This window comes from Theropithecus gelada, chromosome 8 (assembly GCF_003255815.1).
Source record: "Theropithecus gelada isolate Dixy chromosome 8, Tgel_1.0, whole genome shotgun sequence".
In the NCBI taxonomy this organism is placed as follows: Eukaryota; Metazoa; Chordata; class Mammalia; order Primates; family Cercopithecidae; genus Theropithecus; species Theropithecus gelada.
The window spans coordinates 49,714,100-49,731,382 of record NC_037676.1 but is presented as its reverse complement, the minus strand read 5'-3'; the positions used below and the strand labels follow the sequence as shown (position 1 = coordinate 49,731,382).

The 17,283-nt window shown below is 40.5% G+C and overlaps 1 protein-coding gene and 1 non-coding gene across 4 annotated transcripts in view; both read right to left on the bottom strand.

The window, feature by feature from the left end:
* The window catches only part of SPIDR (scaffold protein involved in DNA repair), a 483,830-nt gene that overhangs the window by 69,352 nt on the left and 397,195 nt on the right, over window positions 1-17,283 (bottom strand). The window contains exons 1-3 of one of the 3 annotated variants that reach the window (XM_025393222.1): window positions 12,296-12,322; window positions 11,479-11,548; window positions 10,988-11,073 (exon numbers count right to left, since the gene is read on the bottom strand). The exons of 1 other annotated variant lie outside the window; for it this stretch is intronic. Coding sequence is in view for 1 of the 2 variants with exons in the window: in XM_025393221.1 (XP_025249006.1) it covers window positions 16,556-16,614 (59 nt within the window). In the remaining variant the exon portion in view is untranslated. Of the gene's footprint in view, window positions 1-10,987; window positions 11,074-11,478; window positions 11,549-12,295; window positions 12,323-16,555; window positions 16,618-17,283 lie in introns of those variants that run through there. One more of the 3 variants, XM_025393221.1, reaches the window with a different exon arrangement.
* LOC112630940 lies at window positions 4,178-4,284 on the bottom strand. The gene has a single exon (XR_003121045.1). It is a non-coding gene; the product is annotated as a U6 spliceosomal RNA (small nuclear RNA).

Here is a 17,283-nt window from a genome sequence, read left to right as displayed (position 1 = left end):
GTAAGTCAACAGATGAAAAAGTTAGTAAAAAATGAGAAAATTTGCATATACCTAACTAGTTTGATTTGTTGGATAAACAATTAGAAAAACTGCCCGTAATTAGAAAAAATGCATTTTCAAGCACACATGGAAGATTTATAAGAGGTGACAAGAGGCTGGATGAGGTGGCTCAGATCCGTAAGCTCAGCACTTTGGGAGGCTGAGTTGGGAGGACTGCTCAAAGCCAAGCTTCAAGACCAGCCTGGTCAACAAAGCGAGATGTTATCTCTATAAAAAATAAAATAGGCCGGGCGCAGTGGCTCACGCCTGTAATCCCAGCACTTTGGGAGGCCAAGGTGGGCGGACGATGAGGTCAGGAGATTGAGACCATCCTGGCTAATGCGGTGAAACCCCATCTCTACTAAAAATACAAAAAATTAGCTAGGCATGGCGGCGGGTGCCTGTAGTCCCAGCTACTTGGGATGCTGAGGCAGAAGAATGGCATGAACCCGGGAGGCGGAGCTTGCAGTGAGCCGAGACTGCGCCACTGCACTCCAGCCTCGGGGACAGAGCGAGACTCCGTCTCAAAAACAAACAAACAAACAAACAAATAAATAAGCAAGCTGGGCACAGTGGTGGTGCCTATAGTCCCAGCTACTCAGGAGGCTGAGGCAGGAAGACAGTCTAAGCCAAGTAGTTGGGAGCTGCAGTAAGCTATGATCTGGTCAGTGTACCCCAGCAGGGGTGACACAGATTCTCTCCCTTTCTCTCTAATTAATTCTCACTACACACTTGGCCATAAAGCAAGTCACAGTTAATTTCAAAGTATCTTATCATATAGAACACACTCTTTGCCTAAAATACAATTAAATGAGAAACCAAGAAAGAAATATATATTTTAAAAATCTTCTTACATTTGGAAATTTCACATTTTTTTCAACTCACAAGTCAAACAGGAAATCACAGAGAAAAGAGACAATAATTTGACCTAGTTGATAATAAAAATACCACATGTCAAATTTATTGGCTTTAATATAATAAAACAATTTCTTTTCTGATATACATTTATTTACTTATTTTTTTGGAGAGACAGGGTCTCATTATGTTGTCCAGGCTGTTCTCAAATTCTTGGCCTCAACCAGTCCTCCCACCCTGGCTCCCAAAGCTCTGGGATTACAGCCACATGCCACCACACCTGGCTCCCTATATTCATTTTAAAATTAGTTTTTTATGTACTTATCACAAAATCAACCCTAAACCTCAGTCAATTACCAAGATCTTCTCTTAGGATGCTGAACCTCACAGGTATTCTACTCTGAAGAGCTCTTCTGGATCCTTCTACTGTGCTTCAATCTGAATGGGTCAGCATCTATACCTGGGCACAATATCATCCTGGGATCTCTTGGCACAAAATCTGCAGGTTCCCCTTTGCTGCTCTGCTATGTTGGAGCTGTTATTTCCTACACCCATATCTTTTAATTGACTTCTTCAATTCAGTAGTTCCTGTCTTCCAGTTTTCTGAAAAAAGAGTGTGAGGTAAAAATTTTAAAACCATTCATAAAGTTGTTGGTAATCGATCCACAAACTTTATGGGCAGTTTGGCTGGGTATGGATTTCTAGATGAGAACTAATTTTTCCATTCACAGTCCAATCATGCTTTGTTTCCCTCCCTTCTCTCCACGTCTGAGGTCTTTTTTAGTTTACAGTATGCTACCTGAGAGCAGGTATAAAAGTATACATTTTGATGTTGAATTTATAACGTCTCTTTTTTGTCTACACACCATTTAAAGTCCTCCTTACCTCCTAGTTAACTCCTCACATGACTTGCTTCTCCGTTCCATATCTAAATAGAGAAGTCCAAGGGGACTTCCTTGGGGACCAGGACATGGAAGGGAACTGGAGGTAGGACCAGGCTGCATTTCCTAGGAGTCTCCAGGCTCTCCTGTTACAGAACAACCCATGGTGGCCCCTGACCCTCCACATGTGATTACGTTAAGGCCTGGTCGTCTCCTATTGATACCCCTAAGACTTTGCTTTAAATGTTATTTTATTTTATTTATTTATTCTTTTGAGATAGAGTCTCACTTTGTTGCCAGGCTGGAGTGCAGTGGTGCAACCTCGACTCACTGCAACCTCTGTCTCCTGAATTCAAGCAATTCTCCTGCCTCAGCCTCCTGAGTAGCTGGGACTTTAGGCGTAGGCCACCACGTCCGACTAATTTTTGTATTTTTAGGAGAGACGGGGTTTCACCATGTTGGCCAAGATGGTCTCGATCTCTTGGCCTCGTGATCCATCCGCCTTGGCCTCCCAAAGTGCTGGGATTACAGACGTGAGCCACTGCGCCTGGCCTACATGTTATTTTTTTAACCTATACAAAAGTCAAGACAAATACAAAAATCCCCACAGATCCAAATACAAAGTTTCTATATTTCTGATTGTGCTGAAAAGGGAGAGGTGTGGAATTGGCTACTACCTTTGTCTTTAAGTTTGCCCTGACATTTTCCTTGTCTCAAATAACAAGGAAGGGTGCTTCTGTCTATTCTTTTGCCCTAGAGACGAGTTATTACTCTTCTCCTGGTATTCACACCCATCACACACACTCTCCCACTCTGTTCTGCTCACACAGCTGCAGCTCAGAGGCAGGCTGGCTCAGGCCCGAGGTGGAGTCATCACCCCACTGGTTCAACTGGATTGGAACTGTGGCATTCCACAGACTGCCCAGACCAGCATCAGCTTATCAGCAGCCTGTGTTGAATTCCACCTACTTGTCAATGCTTTCTGCCCAGTGAAACGCTATTTCCTAAAATCAATGCTAGTGTGACAGGTCTGAGCAGCATAGTGTCCCCATGATTTACTTGCTTTTCCTGAACTACCACGTATTTACCATAAATTTTATCATATTCAATGGAACACAAGTGGCTTCCCAGGGGGGCAGCATTATGTTAACAACTCTGGATCTTGCAAAAGTTGCTTATCTGTATGAGCTTGATTTTACTCATTTTTAAGACAAAATAAGAGAATCTAATTCAGAGGACTGTTGTGAACGTTAAAGTCATTCACATGATACAGTAATTTAGGGCATGGTAGAGTGACTGGTAGATAAATCTTTTCTTGGTGGGGTACTTAGATCAATTTTTATAATAAAATTTTGTAAGTTTCTCCATATAGCTCTTGTACATGTTTTGTTAGATCTATGCCTAGACTGTCTATGGGTTTGTGTTCTATTTTAAATGGTGTTTTGTTTGTTGTTGTGTGTTGCTGGTGTGTGATCAATATACAATGGCCTTGAATATTGAACTTTTGTAATCCATCATCTTTACTAAACTTTATTACTATTTATAATCCTTTTAAATGTACTTTTATGCAATCATTTCATAATTCCAATTTTGCTTCTTATTTTGTTTTATGGCTGCCTTTTAGGACCTTCAGGGCAATGCTGAAGAGATGCCAGTGACTGGGCATCCTTATTTTGTTCCAACTGTAAAGAAAAAGTCTTCAATGTTTTACAGTCACTAATGTTTGCTTTTATTGTTGGTTGTTGTTCATTTTTGTTTTTTTGTAGATGTCCTTCATCCAGTTAGGGATTCCTAGTTTGCTAAGGAATTTTTTTTTAAAATCATGAATGGGTGTTGGATCTTATCAAATGCATTATCTGTATTAATTGAAAGAACTGTTTTCCCCCTTTAACATGTTAATGTGGCAAATGACAATTACAAATTCTTTCTGAGTATTAAAGTAGTTTTTCAGTCTTGATGTAAAGCCAAGATCCTATTTGCTATGTCTTATTTAGAATTTTTGTCTCTAGGTCCATTAATGATATTGGTCTTTAATTTTATTTTTCATACTACATTTGGTATCAAGATCATTTACATCAGCTTCACAGAACAAGTTGATTACCTTTTCTTCTGAAAATTTTTGATAAAAATTCTAAGTCTAAGACTCAATCTGTATTTTGACAGTTAGAAATAATTAGGTAATAAAATCATTTAGTTTAGTGTTTTCTTTCCTGAGAAGATTCAAAACTACCAGCTCAACATCTCTAATGATAATTGGACTATTTGAATTTTTAAATTTTTTTCTTAAGGTATTTTGGTAATGTATTTTTCCAGGGATTTTTCCATCTTGTCTATTTTCAAACTTAATGGCATAAAGATGCTACAGTAATCTTACATTTTTTCAAGTTTTATTAATATTACTAAAAAATATGTAATGTTTCATGAATTTGCATGTCATCCTTGCCCAGAGGCCATGCTAATCTTCTCTGTATGTTTCCAATTACAGTATACATGCTGCCAAAGTGAGCACATCTATGTTTCCAATCCCTGATGGGACTGCTATCCCTAATTTTCCTTTTTACTATTATTTATCTTCTCTTTATCAATTTTACCATAGGATTATCATTTCTCACTTTTGTTTAGTCACTGTTTATGTCATTAATTTATACTCATATTTATAATCTTTTTATCCATTTTCTTTGGACTTATTCTATCGTTCCTTTCCTATTTCTCATGTTGGAGGCTTAGCTCATTAATTTGCAGCCTTTCTCTCAAGCTATCCTCCTACTTCAGCCTCCTGAGTAGCTAGGACTACAGGCACATGCTACCATGCCTGGTTTTTTTTTTTTCCCTCTTGAAGAGGCGGGGTCTTGCTATGCTGCCTGGGCTGGTCTCAAACTTCTGGCCTCTAGCAATCCTCCTGCCTTGGACTCTCAAAATGCTGGGATTATCGACATGAGCCACTGTGTCCAGTCCTTTCTTCTTTTTGTTTATTTTTATTTATTTATTTGAGACTGAGTCTCCCTCTGTTGCCCAGGCTGGAGTGCAATGGCATGATCTCGGGTCACTGCAACCTCTGCCTCCCAGGTTCAAGTGATTCTTGTGCCTCAGCCTCCCAAGTAGCTGGGACTACAGGCGTGCACCACCACACCAGGCTAATTTTTGTATTTTTAATAGAGACGGGGTTTCACCATGTTGGCCATGCTCATCTCGAACTCCTGACCTCAGGTCATCTGCCTGCCTTTGCCTCCCAAAGTGTTGGGATTACATGTGTGAGCCACCGCGCCTGGCCCCTTTCTTGTTTTTAAAGTTGAGCTAATTTGACTAAAATTTATTCTAAATATCAAGTCAATGACATCACATAAATTTTAATATTTAGTATTTTTACTTTTCATTAGTTGTAGATATTTTAAAATTGTCATTATTTCTTTTCTGACCCAATAGGAAGTATTTTTCAAATTTTATAGGGATTTTTAAGTATATGTTTTTGTTATTAACTCCTACTGCATTCGTTGTATGTTGCTATACACATTACTCCCACAAATTTGAAGCTTAAAATACAAACATTAATTTTTTTTCATAGTGTATGTGGGTTAGTGCCACATCGTATTCTATTTGCATTCTTCTCCTCAAAAGGCCCTTAGGAGCTAGGCTATTATTATCCCTATTTAGCACATAGAAGACTGAAGATCAGAAAGGTTTACTATCTTGCCCAAAAACCTTACAACATTAAATAAGCAAACTAACAATAAAATGAAATGAATATATAAGCATATTTGATATAAATATCTCTTTAAATTTATAAAAGTGGGGAAATACCAGCCTAATTTCCAGAGCTAAACCTCCATTAGAATTCAAGTGCAGGTGAAATTGATTTATATACCACTGTAGTCAGCAATAAGGAATAGACCATCATTCTAAAGCACTGTGTTCTAAGAGAACTCTCTGCAAGTATGGAATAAACGTTCTATGTCTATGTTGTCTAATGTGGTAGCTACTAGCCATATGTGGCTACTGAGCACTTGAGATGTGGCTAATGTGACTGAGGAACTACATTTTTAATTTTATTTAATTTTAATTAGTTTAAATATAAATAATCACATGTGGCTAGTAGCCACCCTATTGGACAGCACAGTTTAAAGGCCTACAGAACTAGAAGAAGAAAAAACTATGAATACTTAAAAATTGGTTAATCAACCTTTCAAACACAGTAATTAAAAAGTGATGAATTTTTAAAGTGACTAGGGAAACCATGGCATAAATAAATAAGAGGTTATTTCAAATAACCTTCAATTTAAAGCTTTTCCAAATCATGTTTTTTAAAAAAATGCACAAAATTTATGTGTCATCAAACACTAATACTGTCAAAGTATTAATAGGTGTTTCTCAAAAATTAGCACTAACACCAAAATGTTGTTAGCAATATTTTTTCTAAAATGTATTTTAACATATCAAAACCATACATAAATTACTAATGTGTTCAATCTCCTTGATAATATGATCTTTTATACCCAAGAATGCCAGGAAATACCTGAGTGGTCACCTGATGCAGAAAAACAGGATTTTAGGTCCTCCCACTGTGTATCAGCAGTATTTAGCAAGTGATATGTGGAAGAATGTATCGCCTATTTTAAGATAACTAGTCTTAACATTTCCACAAATACGTATGACATTATTTAATTTGTAGTGGCTATAAGATATTTATATAGTACAAACTAATTTCTCATGGTTCTGTGACTGAAGGAAATTTTATATAAAAATTAGGGTTCTGTAGCTAATAATTAGGTCTAGTCCAAACAAGTAAAAAGCTAGAATACTTCAAAATGAAGGTGAACAACTGCCGTCTTTGGTTTCTATAAAAATGAAAAGGCGAGCTAAGATAAAATAATTCATGTTCAATCCTACTAACCTAACCTCAGGAATTAAAGGCCAGAAAGTAAGTATGGTGTAAGCAATTTAATTTCTTTCAGCATTTTGAAGATATATCCCAGTGCCTTCTGGCCTCCATTGTTTCTGATGAGAAGTCAGCTGGACTGTCACTGGGGTTCCCTTATATTAATATATGATGAATCATGTTTCTTTTGTCATTTTGAAGATTTTCTCTTTATCTCTGGTTTTCAACATTTTGACTTTGAGGTGTCTAGGTGTATGTAATACATTACACATTTTAACTTATTAAAATTTTGCATCAAATTTGATAAGTGCTCAGCCATTATTTCTTCAAATATTTTCTGCATCATCCTCTCTCTGGTACTCTCATTACACACATTTTGGTGCACTTAATCATGTCCAACATTTTTACGAGGTTCTCTTTCATTTTCTCCATTCTTTTCTCTCTTTCAGATTACATAATCTTAATTTCTCTCTCTTTTTTTTTTTTTGGAGACAGGGTCTCACTCTGTCACCCAGGCTGGAGTGCAGTGGCACAATCTTGGCTTACTGCAGCCTCGACCTCCCGGGCTCAAGTGATCCTTCCACTCCAGCCTCCCAAGTCCACCATACTCAGCTAATTTTTTGGTGTGTTTTTTGTAGAGATGGGGTTTTTCCATGTCGCCCAGGCTGTTCTCAAACTCCTGAGCTGAAGTGATCCACCAGCCTTGGCCTCCCAAAATGCTGGGATTACAGGCGTGAGCTACCATGACCTGCCTCATTATCTTAATTTCAAGTCCACGAATTCTTTGCTCTGCCGTCTCAAATCTATTATTGAGCCCCTATGGTGAATTTTTCACTTTGGTGGTTGTTCTTTTCAACACCAGAATTTCTATTTGGTTCTTTTCATAGTTTATATCTTTTTATTGATGCTCTATTTGATTAGACATTGTTAATATTAACATACATTCCTTTAATTCTTTAGATATGGTTTCCTTTAGTTCTTTGAACATAGTTATAATGGCTGGTTTGAAATCTTCATCGGCTAAATCAAACATCTGGACCTCCCCAAATGCAGTTTCTATTGCCTTTCCCACCTCCCCCAACTAGTCTTCTGGGCTTGCCTCTCTAGCACGAAGCCTCCAACCTACGGGTGAGCTGGAGTGGGACAATCAGGTCTGTAATCTTGGCCTGACTCATTTGGTGGGTGATGAGAAATGTTGAAGGCTGGCCATGAAGGGTGAAATGTACCCTACACTGGGAGCTGGGGGAAGAGGGGACCATCTTCGTGACTGGACTCCCTGGAGTAGAGCCCCAGGTTAGTTTCTATAAAATGAGTTTGGATGGTGGGGGAGTGGGTTGTGGCTCACAGACCATAGACTTGCTGTTCTCACTTAGATTTAGTAGTTATTTTTGATTCCATTCATGGAATGTTTCTCCATTTGCTGTATGCCCTGAGGACAATTTCTAGAGATTTTAAATGCTTGTCTTTCATAATTTTCTCCAGCTAAATGTTTGTTGGAGAGAGAATCCACTGTGTCCTCATTCTGCTATTTTGAAAGTTGGTCTTCTGTTTCTTCGATTTATTCCCACCGGAAATAAAGATTCTCTAGATGATTAGCATGTGTCATGTGAGAAAACAAAATGGGTCTTTCGCCCTTATTTGTAAGTCTTGAGAGTATTTGGAAACTATCCATTCTGAATTTGTAGACTTAAGTGTGAGTTGTTATTTCTTGAGACATCTTGATTTGTTTGAACACAAGAAATGAGCCAAGTACAAAATTGCCAAGCCAGATAATGGAAGTACAACACACGCAGTGAGGCATGAAGGGCTGCACAGCCATGAAATAAGTGTCACAAGATCCTTGATAACAAAAGCACTTGGGGGTTTGTCATTGTGCTCCAAAACAGTGCCTTGGCCTTCTTAGGGTTTCTAGTAAATCAATGATCCATTCATTCATGTGCTAAATACAACAGGACTGCCTACTGGATAGACCCTCTGTGAGGTGCTAGGTACAGGATAGTGGGCAAACAGTCCCTGCTGTCTGTGCTCCTTGGCAAGAGAGACCAATCACACACAAATGTGCAACCACAGATTGTGTGAGTGCTAGAAAGGAAATAAAGAGTGCTGTGAGAGATAGCACTGGGGTGGTAGGATGGTCTAGTCAGGGTCGTCAGGGAAGGCTTCTTAAAGGAAGGTGATCTTTAAGCTGAGCCTAAACAGAGAGAAGCAACGAGTCATGCAAAGGCTGAGAGAACACTGAAAATAGAGAGCATAGCATGTATGAAACCCTAGGATGGGAAAGAGGTTTTCCACAGCTGAGACACTGGAAGGAGGCTAGAAGATAATAAGAAAGACAAGATAGGTGTCTTAGTCCATTTGAGCTGCTCTAACAAATATACCACAGACTGGGGGCGTCATAAACAATAGAAATGTATTGCTCACAGTTCTGGAGGCTGGGAAGTCCCAGATGAAAGCACCAGCAGGTTTGACATCTGGCAAGGGCCTGCTGCCTCATAGACGGCTGTCTTTTCCAAGCAACCTCCTATGGTGGAAGGGTTAATGACTCTCTCGGGCCTCTTTTATAAGGATGTTAATCCCAAAGGTCCCACCCCCTAATATCTTGGGGGTGAAGATTTCAACATATGAATTTTGGGGGAGATGCAAACATTCAGACCATAGCAATAGGAGAAAGCAGGGATAAGAGGAAAGACTATTTGTTGCATTATTCTTACTTTAAAATTAAACTTATATTTAGGAAAAAATTAAAAATTTGATAAAAATTATTTTCTCTAACGGCATTGGTGAGGGAAAGGGTTTTGTGAGGAGTTCGCTTGAAGAGAACTTTTAGACAGTCTCTTTAGACCCAGTGGGAGTCCACCGCCCTAATCAATGACAAATGCCTGAGAGGAAGGGGTGAAGGTGCAAAGTAGTGCTCATTGGCTAGCATGTTTTCTTTTGTTTATATAGTGTTAACGTTTTCAGAAACTAGTAACTAAAATTAAGAACCGGAAGACTTTACATAAAATTCAACTTTCTAGTTATCTTGAGAAACTTGCAACCCTGGTAGTGGCTGCCTCAGGATGAGACATGGGCTTCCAAGTCCATCCTGGTGCCCTCCCCTCCATGCCTGGTCCCAGTCCTCAGATGCTGCCACCCTCTTTGTCTCTTTGGCTTCTGTCAGCATGTGAGAACACATTCAAGAAACATTTCAAGGTAGAGACCGGAGAGCATAGTTGTGGGTAAGGGATGCGGGACAGAGCGCCTGCTCTGGCCTGAGGTTCGGAGGAGGTGAGTGGGTGTGAAGAGTGTAGAGCAGCCTCGGCATCAGGCATAGGATGGGCCTCATTTCAGAGAACACGGAGCTGTGGAAGAACCCAGAGGCTGCTCAAGTGACTTGAGGCAGGATGCAAGTGAGAACGGGGCTGATTAACACAGAACTGGAAAGGGCAAACTGCTCTATGGAGAATGTGACTCAAAACAGGAAGGCAGGAACATTGGGATCCCAGCTCTGCCGCTATCGACAAGGCACAGAAGCTCTCTGGGCTGAGAGTCCTTTTATGATATAAGGGGATACTCTCTAGAAGTCCTTTCAGTTATATTTGTTTAAGGAATGTTAAATAGATATGTATCTATAGAGAAGGCTGCAGCTGCAGCTCAGGCACCAGCACCCAAGTTGAGGAGCAGATGCTCACTGTGTGTGGCTGTGCTCTGCATGACAACCAGCAGACACCGGCACCGTCCTTAGTAAGCTCTGAAATACTGGGAACCAGTGGCTAGCCAGGCCACAGCAGGCTCAAGAGATCTGACATCTTAAAGTTATGTGATTAATGTTCATAAAATGGAGCTTCCACTTTGGGAAGCAGTTGAGTACCTTCCTTTGCTGTTCTGCCATAGAATATCCACTGCCAAGGCAAAGGTATGCATCCAGTACACCACACTCTCCCCTGCTAGTGATCTTGAGCTAAGGCCTGGGCTGCAGGCGACTTCTCTGCCCCATGCAGCACTGAGCATGGTTGGTGGGTCCCTTATACCTGGTGTGAGGGGATGCTGCTCTCTACAGGAGTGATTAACTTAGATAAGTGCTTAGAACAGCCATGATAAAATATCTCACAGAGAAGAAGTAGGACACATGTGTTTAGAATGAGAGTCTCAGAACTGCACTGATTCCATCAGCCAGAAAGCCATTCAAAACTCCTTGGAATAAGAGTCTGCCAAGTGAATTCCACTTATTTAACGTTTAAGATCAATGTTTCTCCCATAGACACCCAAATAACCCCCACTTTCATGACTGTAAGACTGCGGTGCAGGGGAGCAGGCACCACATGACACAAATGGACACGGGCACTAGGAGTTCGGGTACCTGCACAATCCAGATTATGTGAACTCGTTTCACAGTCAGTTAAGTGCCTGCATCTCTTCTGTGCTCAAAATCTTAGTTTCCTTCACCTACCAAACAAATGCGCGTTATTACAGATGTAGTTAACTGACAAGAAAATAGGGTTCCCTCTCATTAAGTGCCAGCTCTCCTAAGTCCTGAAGCAGGTGTCTGCGTTTTTATAAAAGGCCTAATCTCATGGGAAGGTGCTCACAGGACGGTGCTTGAGAACGGCACAGGGCATACATACCATTTCACACAGATGCGGCCTTACAATGGTGACCTCATCATTCAGCTACTGCTGTTTTGCTTTGCAAGGTAAAGCTCCATTGTGGGTAAAGCAATACATAATCATTAGAATACCATGTCTACAGTGGGTCCCTGCCCTTAGCCACCCACACTCCAACCCTCTCAACTGGAAAACAAGGCAGCAGTCAGAAAGTGATTCCAGGGAAACAGGGTAGCAGCAGAATTGCCTGTTTCAGGCATCAGCAGCCATTCTGCAGCACTTGGACTCTGTGCATTTCTGAGCCATGAGGGTGAGGCCTGGACCATGTTGGAAGAGCCGATTAAAACTGGTGCCAAATGAAACCACATTCCACTGCACATTCCCAGCAACATAAAATAAGACAGATAAGAGGTTCCTTGTTCTCGTTGGAAGTATAAAAGTCCATTATGAAGTTAATATTTGTCTTTAATAATTTTTTTCCTTTTCTTACCAACTTAATGTCCATTATGCCAATTAAAGAATATTTCAAAAACTGTAAAAATACATGTCTTATCTGTCAAGGCAACAGAACAAATCACAGGGAATAAAAAAATACAACTCTTGATTTGTAGTGGAAGTTGTGGGAGTACAATTTAATTTCTCTTTTAAAAAAGTTTTAAATGTCCCTTCCTTGTTTCCAAAACTACGTGTTTTCCCTTTCTTTCATTCACTGGCTCAGTTTCATAGCTACACGAAGGAGGGACAGCGAGAACACAGCAAACGTGTGTGCCTGCGCACGCATGTGCTGAGAGGGCAGATTAAGTGGCTATGTGGGATGTTTACGTGAGTTATGGGAGCAGTTCTTAGCAGTCCACCAAGAATTCCCGGAATCGGAGTCAGGCCCGGCTGTTTCATTCTAGGTCACTGTCAACTTAAGCAGGCTCTAAAGATCAACAAAGACCTGCCCTTCACTTTATAATCTCTTATGAAGCCTCAACCCAAGGAAAAAACAGAAGAAATCAGAGGAAGAAGTGATAAAACCAGACAGAGAAAAAAAGGGAGCATGGGGAGAAGAGGGCTGGAACCTGAGCGCAAGGGAGCCACTGAGAAAAGGCGGGGGCGAGAGCGAGGGCGGGGCGGGGTAGGGGAGGGGACGCATTGGGGGTGGGGGCCTCGCCCACTCCTGCAGAGGCTTGGGAGGACGGCCGGGAAACCAGAGACAGCAGGACATTGTGTTCTTCTTCTCAAAAACAACCAGCCTCTGCACTCCCAAAGTAAACAGTTAATCCTGTTGTTTATCTTTTTAACATGAGATGTTAGCACGACTTCTACTGCACAGAAATGTGTTTTTTATTCATTTAAAAATCATATTTTCTCTTTGCTGAAATAAAAGTGTGACATGTAAACTTTTAAATATCAATGAACCGAAAGGAGTAACAATCTTACTTTCCTAAAAGTGACTTAACCAAAAGAAGAGGACAAAAACCCTCAGCCTTTTTTTCTTTTGAGACAGGGCCACCCTCCTTCTGTCTCTCAGGCTGGAGTACCGTGCTGTCATCTCGGCTCCCTGCAGCCTCCACCTCCTGGGCTCAACTGATCCTCCCACCTCAGCCTCCAGAGTAGCTGGGACCACAGGCGCACTCACTACCTCGCCCGACTAATTTTGTATTTTTGGTAGAGACAGGGCTAGGCCATGTTGCCCAGGCTGGTCTCAAACTCCTGGGCTCAAGTGATCACCAGCCTCAGCCTCCCAACATGCTGGAATTACAAGTGTGAGCCACTGTGACCGGCTGAAAAGGGTCTTTTCTTTTTTTTTTTTTGAGATGGAGTTTTGCTCTTGTTGATCAGGCTGGAGTGCAATGGCGCGATCTTGGCTCACTGCAATCTCCACCCCACCGGTTCAAGCGATTCTCCCGTGGCAGCCTCCTGAGTAGCTAGGGTTCAGGTGCCTGCCACCACGCCCAGCTAATTTTTTTGTATTTTTAGTAGAGACGGGGTTTCACTACGTTGGCCAGGCTGGTCTCGAACTCCTGACCTCAGGCGATCCATCGGCCTCGACCTCCCAAAGTGCTGGGATTACTGGCATGAGCCACCAAGTCTGGCCAAGAAAGGCCTTTTCCATACTCACACATCATCTTTATTTTAGAAAAATATTGTGTTGCTGAGATTAACAACAAAACCCTGCTGCAAGCTTGGTCTTTAAGGAAGACACAAATAAAACCGCTGAGACAACTGGTGCCAGTCTGGACTTTGATTTGTTTACTGCCGGTGAATATCGAACTTTTTTTTTTTTTTTTTTTTTTTGAGATGGAGTTTCTCTCTTGCTGCCCAGGCTGGAGTGCAATTGCGGATCTTGGCTCACTGCAACCTCTGCCTCCCAGGTTCAAGCGATTCTACTGCCTCTGCCTCCTGAGTAGCTGGGACTACAAGCATGCCCACTACGCCCAGCTGATTTTGCATTTTTAGTAGAGACGGGGTTTCTCCATGTTGGTCAGGCTGGTCTCGAACTCCCAACCTCAGGTGATCCGCCCGCCTAGGCCTCCCAAAGTGCTTGGGATTACAGGTGTAAGCCACCGCACCCGGCCAAGACATCTTGTAATTTGATAGACGTTTACCCATGGAACAAGTTTTCAAAGATACTTACCTCTTTTGCCTTTTTTTTTTTGAGACAGGGTCTCAATCTGTTGCTCAGGCTGGAGTGCAGTGGCATGATCATGGCTCAGTGTAGCCTCAACCTCCTGAGCTCAAGTGATCATTCCACTGCACTCTCCCAAATAGCTGGGACTAAGGCCTGTGCTAACGTGCCCAGCTAATTTTTAAATTTTTTGTAGAGATGGGGTCTCGCTGTATTGCTCAGGCTAGTCTGGAACTCCTGGGCTCAAGGGATCTTCCTGCCTTCGCTTCCCAAAGTGCTGGGATTGGAGGCAAGAGTCATTGCTTCCAGCCTGCCTTTTTATTAATTGAAACTTTTATTAATTGTAGAATCGCATGCAGTCCTAAGAAATACCACAGAGAGAACCCCTGTACACCTTACCCAGTTACCCCAAGAGTATAAACTATATGTACTAGTAAACAATAATACAATATCACAACTAGGATATTGACATTGATAAAACCTGCCACTCTTTTACTTGGATGTGTGTCACGTATTTAGTTTGACAGTTTTATCACCTGTGTAGGATCCTGTACCTTCTACCACAGTCAAAATACTTAACAGTTCCATCACCATAAGGGTCCCTCAGGCTGCCCTTTAATAACTCACCTCCTTCCATCTCCCAACCCTCATGACTAATATCAGAAAAACATTAAACTGTCCTCTCTTCTAAAATTTTGCCATTTCAAAAATGTTATAAAAATTGAATCATCCAGTATACAATTTTTGGGATTGGATTTTTTTTTCCTCAGCACAATTCCCTGGTAATTAAAACAAGCTATTATGCCTTTTATTTTTATAACAGCTTTACTGAGGTATAATTCACATACCATAGAATGGACCTGTTTATATTGTAGCAAAATACACATAAAATAAAATTTGCTATTTTAATCCTTTTAAAGTGTACCACAGTGGCATTAAGTATATTCACAATGTTCTGCAACCATCAGCGCTATCTAATTCCAGGATATTTTTATCATCCCAAAAGGAAACCTCCATCCATCAATTACTCCTATTCTCCCCTCCCCTGAGTCCCTGGCAACAATTGACTGGACTTCTGCCTCTATGGATTTGCCTGTTCTAGTTATTTCACATAAATGGACTCATATGATATGTGGCCTTCTATGCCTAGCTTCTTTTCACTTAGCATGATGTTTTCTAGGTTCACTCATGTTATAGCATGGATCAGTGTTTCACTCCTTTTTGTTGCTGAAAGATATTCCATTACATGGATAAATCACATTTATTTATCTTCTATCAGCTGACAGACATTGCAGTTGTTTTGACATTTTTGCATTATGAGTAATGTTGCTATGGAGTGATTGTGTAGAAGTTACATGGACATATGTTTTCAATTCTTAAGAGTATATACCTAGCAGTGAAAATTCTGGGTTATATGGTAATACCACGTTTAACTTTTTGGGGAACTGCCCCACTGTTTCTCAAAATGGCTGCAACATTTTGCATTCTCATCAGGTAGTGTGCAAAGATTCCAACTTCTCCACATCTGAATTCATCCACACTTGGTATTGTCCTTCTTTTTATTGCCATCCTAGTGACTGTGAAGTGGTATCTCATTGTGGTTTTTATCTGCATTTCCCTAGTATCTAATGATGTTGATCATCATGTGCTTACTGTCCATTTGCATATTTTGAATGTCTATTCAAATTTTTCAACCATCTTTTATTTGGGTATCTTTTTATTGTTGAGTTGTAAGTGTTTTTTACATATTCCAGATACAAGTCCCCTATCAGATTAGTGATTTGCAAATTTGTTTTTTGAGGCATTAAAGTTTTTAATTTTGATGAAGTCCCATTTATGTATTTTTTCTTTTGTTGTTTATGATTTTGTTGTCACATCCAAGAAACCATTGCCTAATACTTAAGGTTAGGAAGATATAGTCCTACATTATCTTCTGAGAAATTTAGTTCTTACATTAGGTCTGTGATCCATTTTGCAGTAATTTTTGTGCATGGTATGAGGCAGGGGTCCACCTTAATTCTTTTATATGTGGATACCTAGTCATTCCAAAACCACTGATTGGAATGACTCTTCTTTCTCCATTGAATTGCCTGACACCCATGTCAAAACTCAATGGACCAAAAATGTAAGGTATTATGCCATTTTAAGAACATATACATCATGCCAGTTGTATTAAAAGATAATGTCTTACATGGGTGTAGGTATTAAGAAAGAAAAGAGTCTAAACCTTCTCAAGAAGATCAACCAGAATTTTATCATTGACAAAGAGTTATACGAATGCATCTATATTTCCTAGGGTACACAGAATAAAATCACTGCTGCATTTATTTAGGTCAATGAATACACAGCTAATGTAACTGGCCAGTATCTCTCTTTCTATAGATCTGTTACTTTACCATCATTATGCAGAGATCCCTCTTGAAGAATGCCCCACCGTTCTCCAAGTCACCGAGTCTCAAAACCTGGGAGTACTCTATTTCCTTTCACATCCAGTTGCTGTAACCTGTCCATTTTCCCTCTGCATCACCTTTTAAATATTCTCCTCCTCATCCCCTTTGTCATGGTCTTGTCCTTCCTGCCACCTACATGGATTAGGCAGGTGATTCCCAACCTGTCTCTTAACCCCTGTTCTTTCCTTTCTTCTAACCTCTCCTGCAGGTTGCTACTACAGAGCTCCTTCTTATTGAATACAGTTAATCATGTCACTCACCTGGCCAGAGAACTTTGGGAGTATCCCAATGGCTCCTGCATGCCTCTTGGTACATACATGGTGGGGTCTAAGATCAAGATGCTACCACGCCCCTATCTATCTTGGCTCCCACCTGTTCCCCTCATGGAATCTGATAGTCCTTGCTACTCCCACTCATCTAGGTATCATTTTTCAAGTCAAACTGAAACTCCATGTCTTGTATGAAGACTTCTCTTATTCTCATGGTGTAAACAATTCTTTTTCCTTTTTTTCTTTGCGTTAAAAAGTGTTTTCTTTTTTTTTTTTTTTGTCTTTTAGTTCTCATCACATTTACTATGTATTATAATAACATGAGGAGATCTTTTCTCTCTCCTGGAAGTTTCTTGAAGGCAGGAATCATATTTCTTATTCCCTATGTACCTGTCAGAGTCCTTAGCTCAGAGACTTATGCATTATAGATAATATATGCTTGTTATACCAAGTTGAGTTAATCAACAGGCATTTATTCACCCTTCATGGGGAAAAGGGACATAAGACATAGTTCCTGCCTTTGGGGACAATATGAGGTAGTTCACAAACCAAAACATATATTGCTACAAAGTATACAAGTGGGAAAGGAAGAACTTAGTGAAGTTGTAAATTAGGACAAGAACAATGAAGGAAAAGAGAGAGCAAGGAAGGAGAGATCTACACTAAGAAAGTTTATTGCTCAAAATGTGCCATCAGCTCAGCATCCATGGGCACACTGT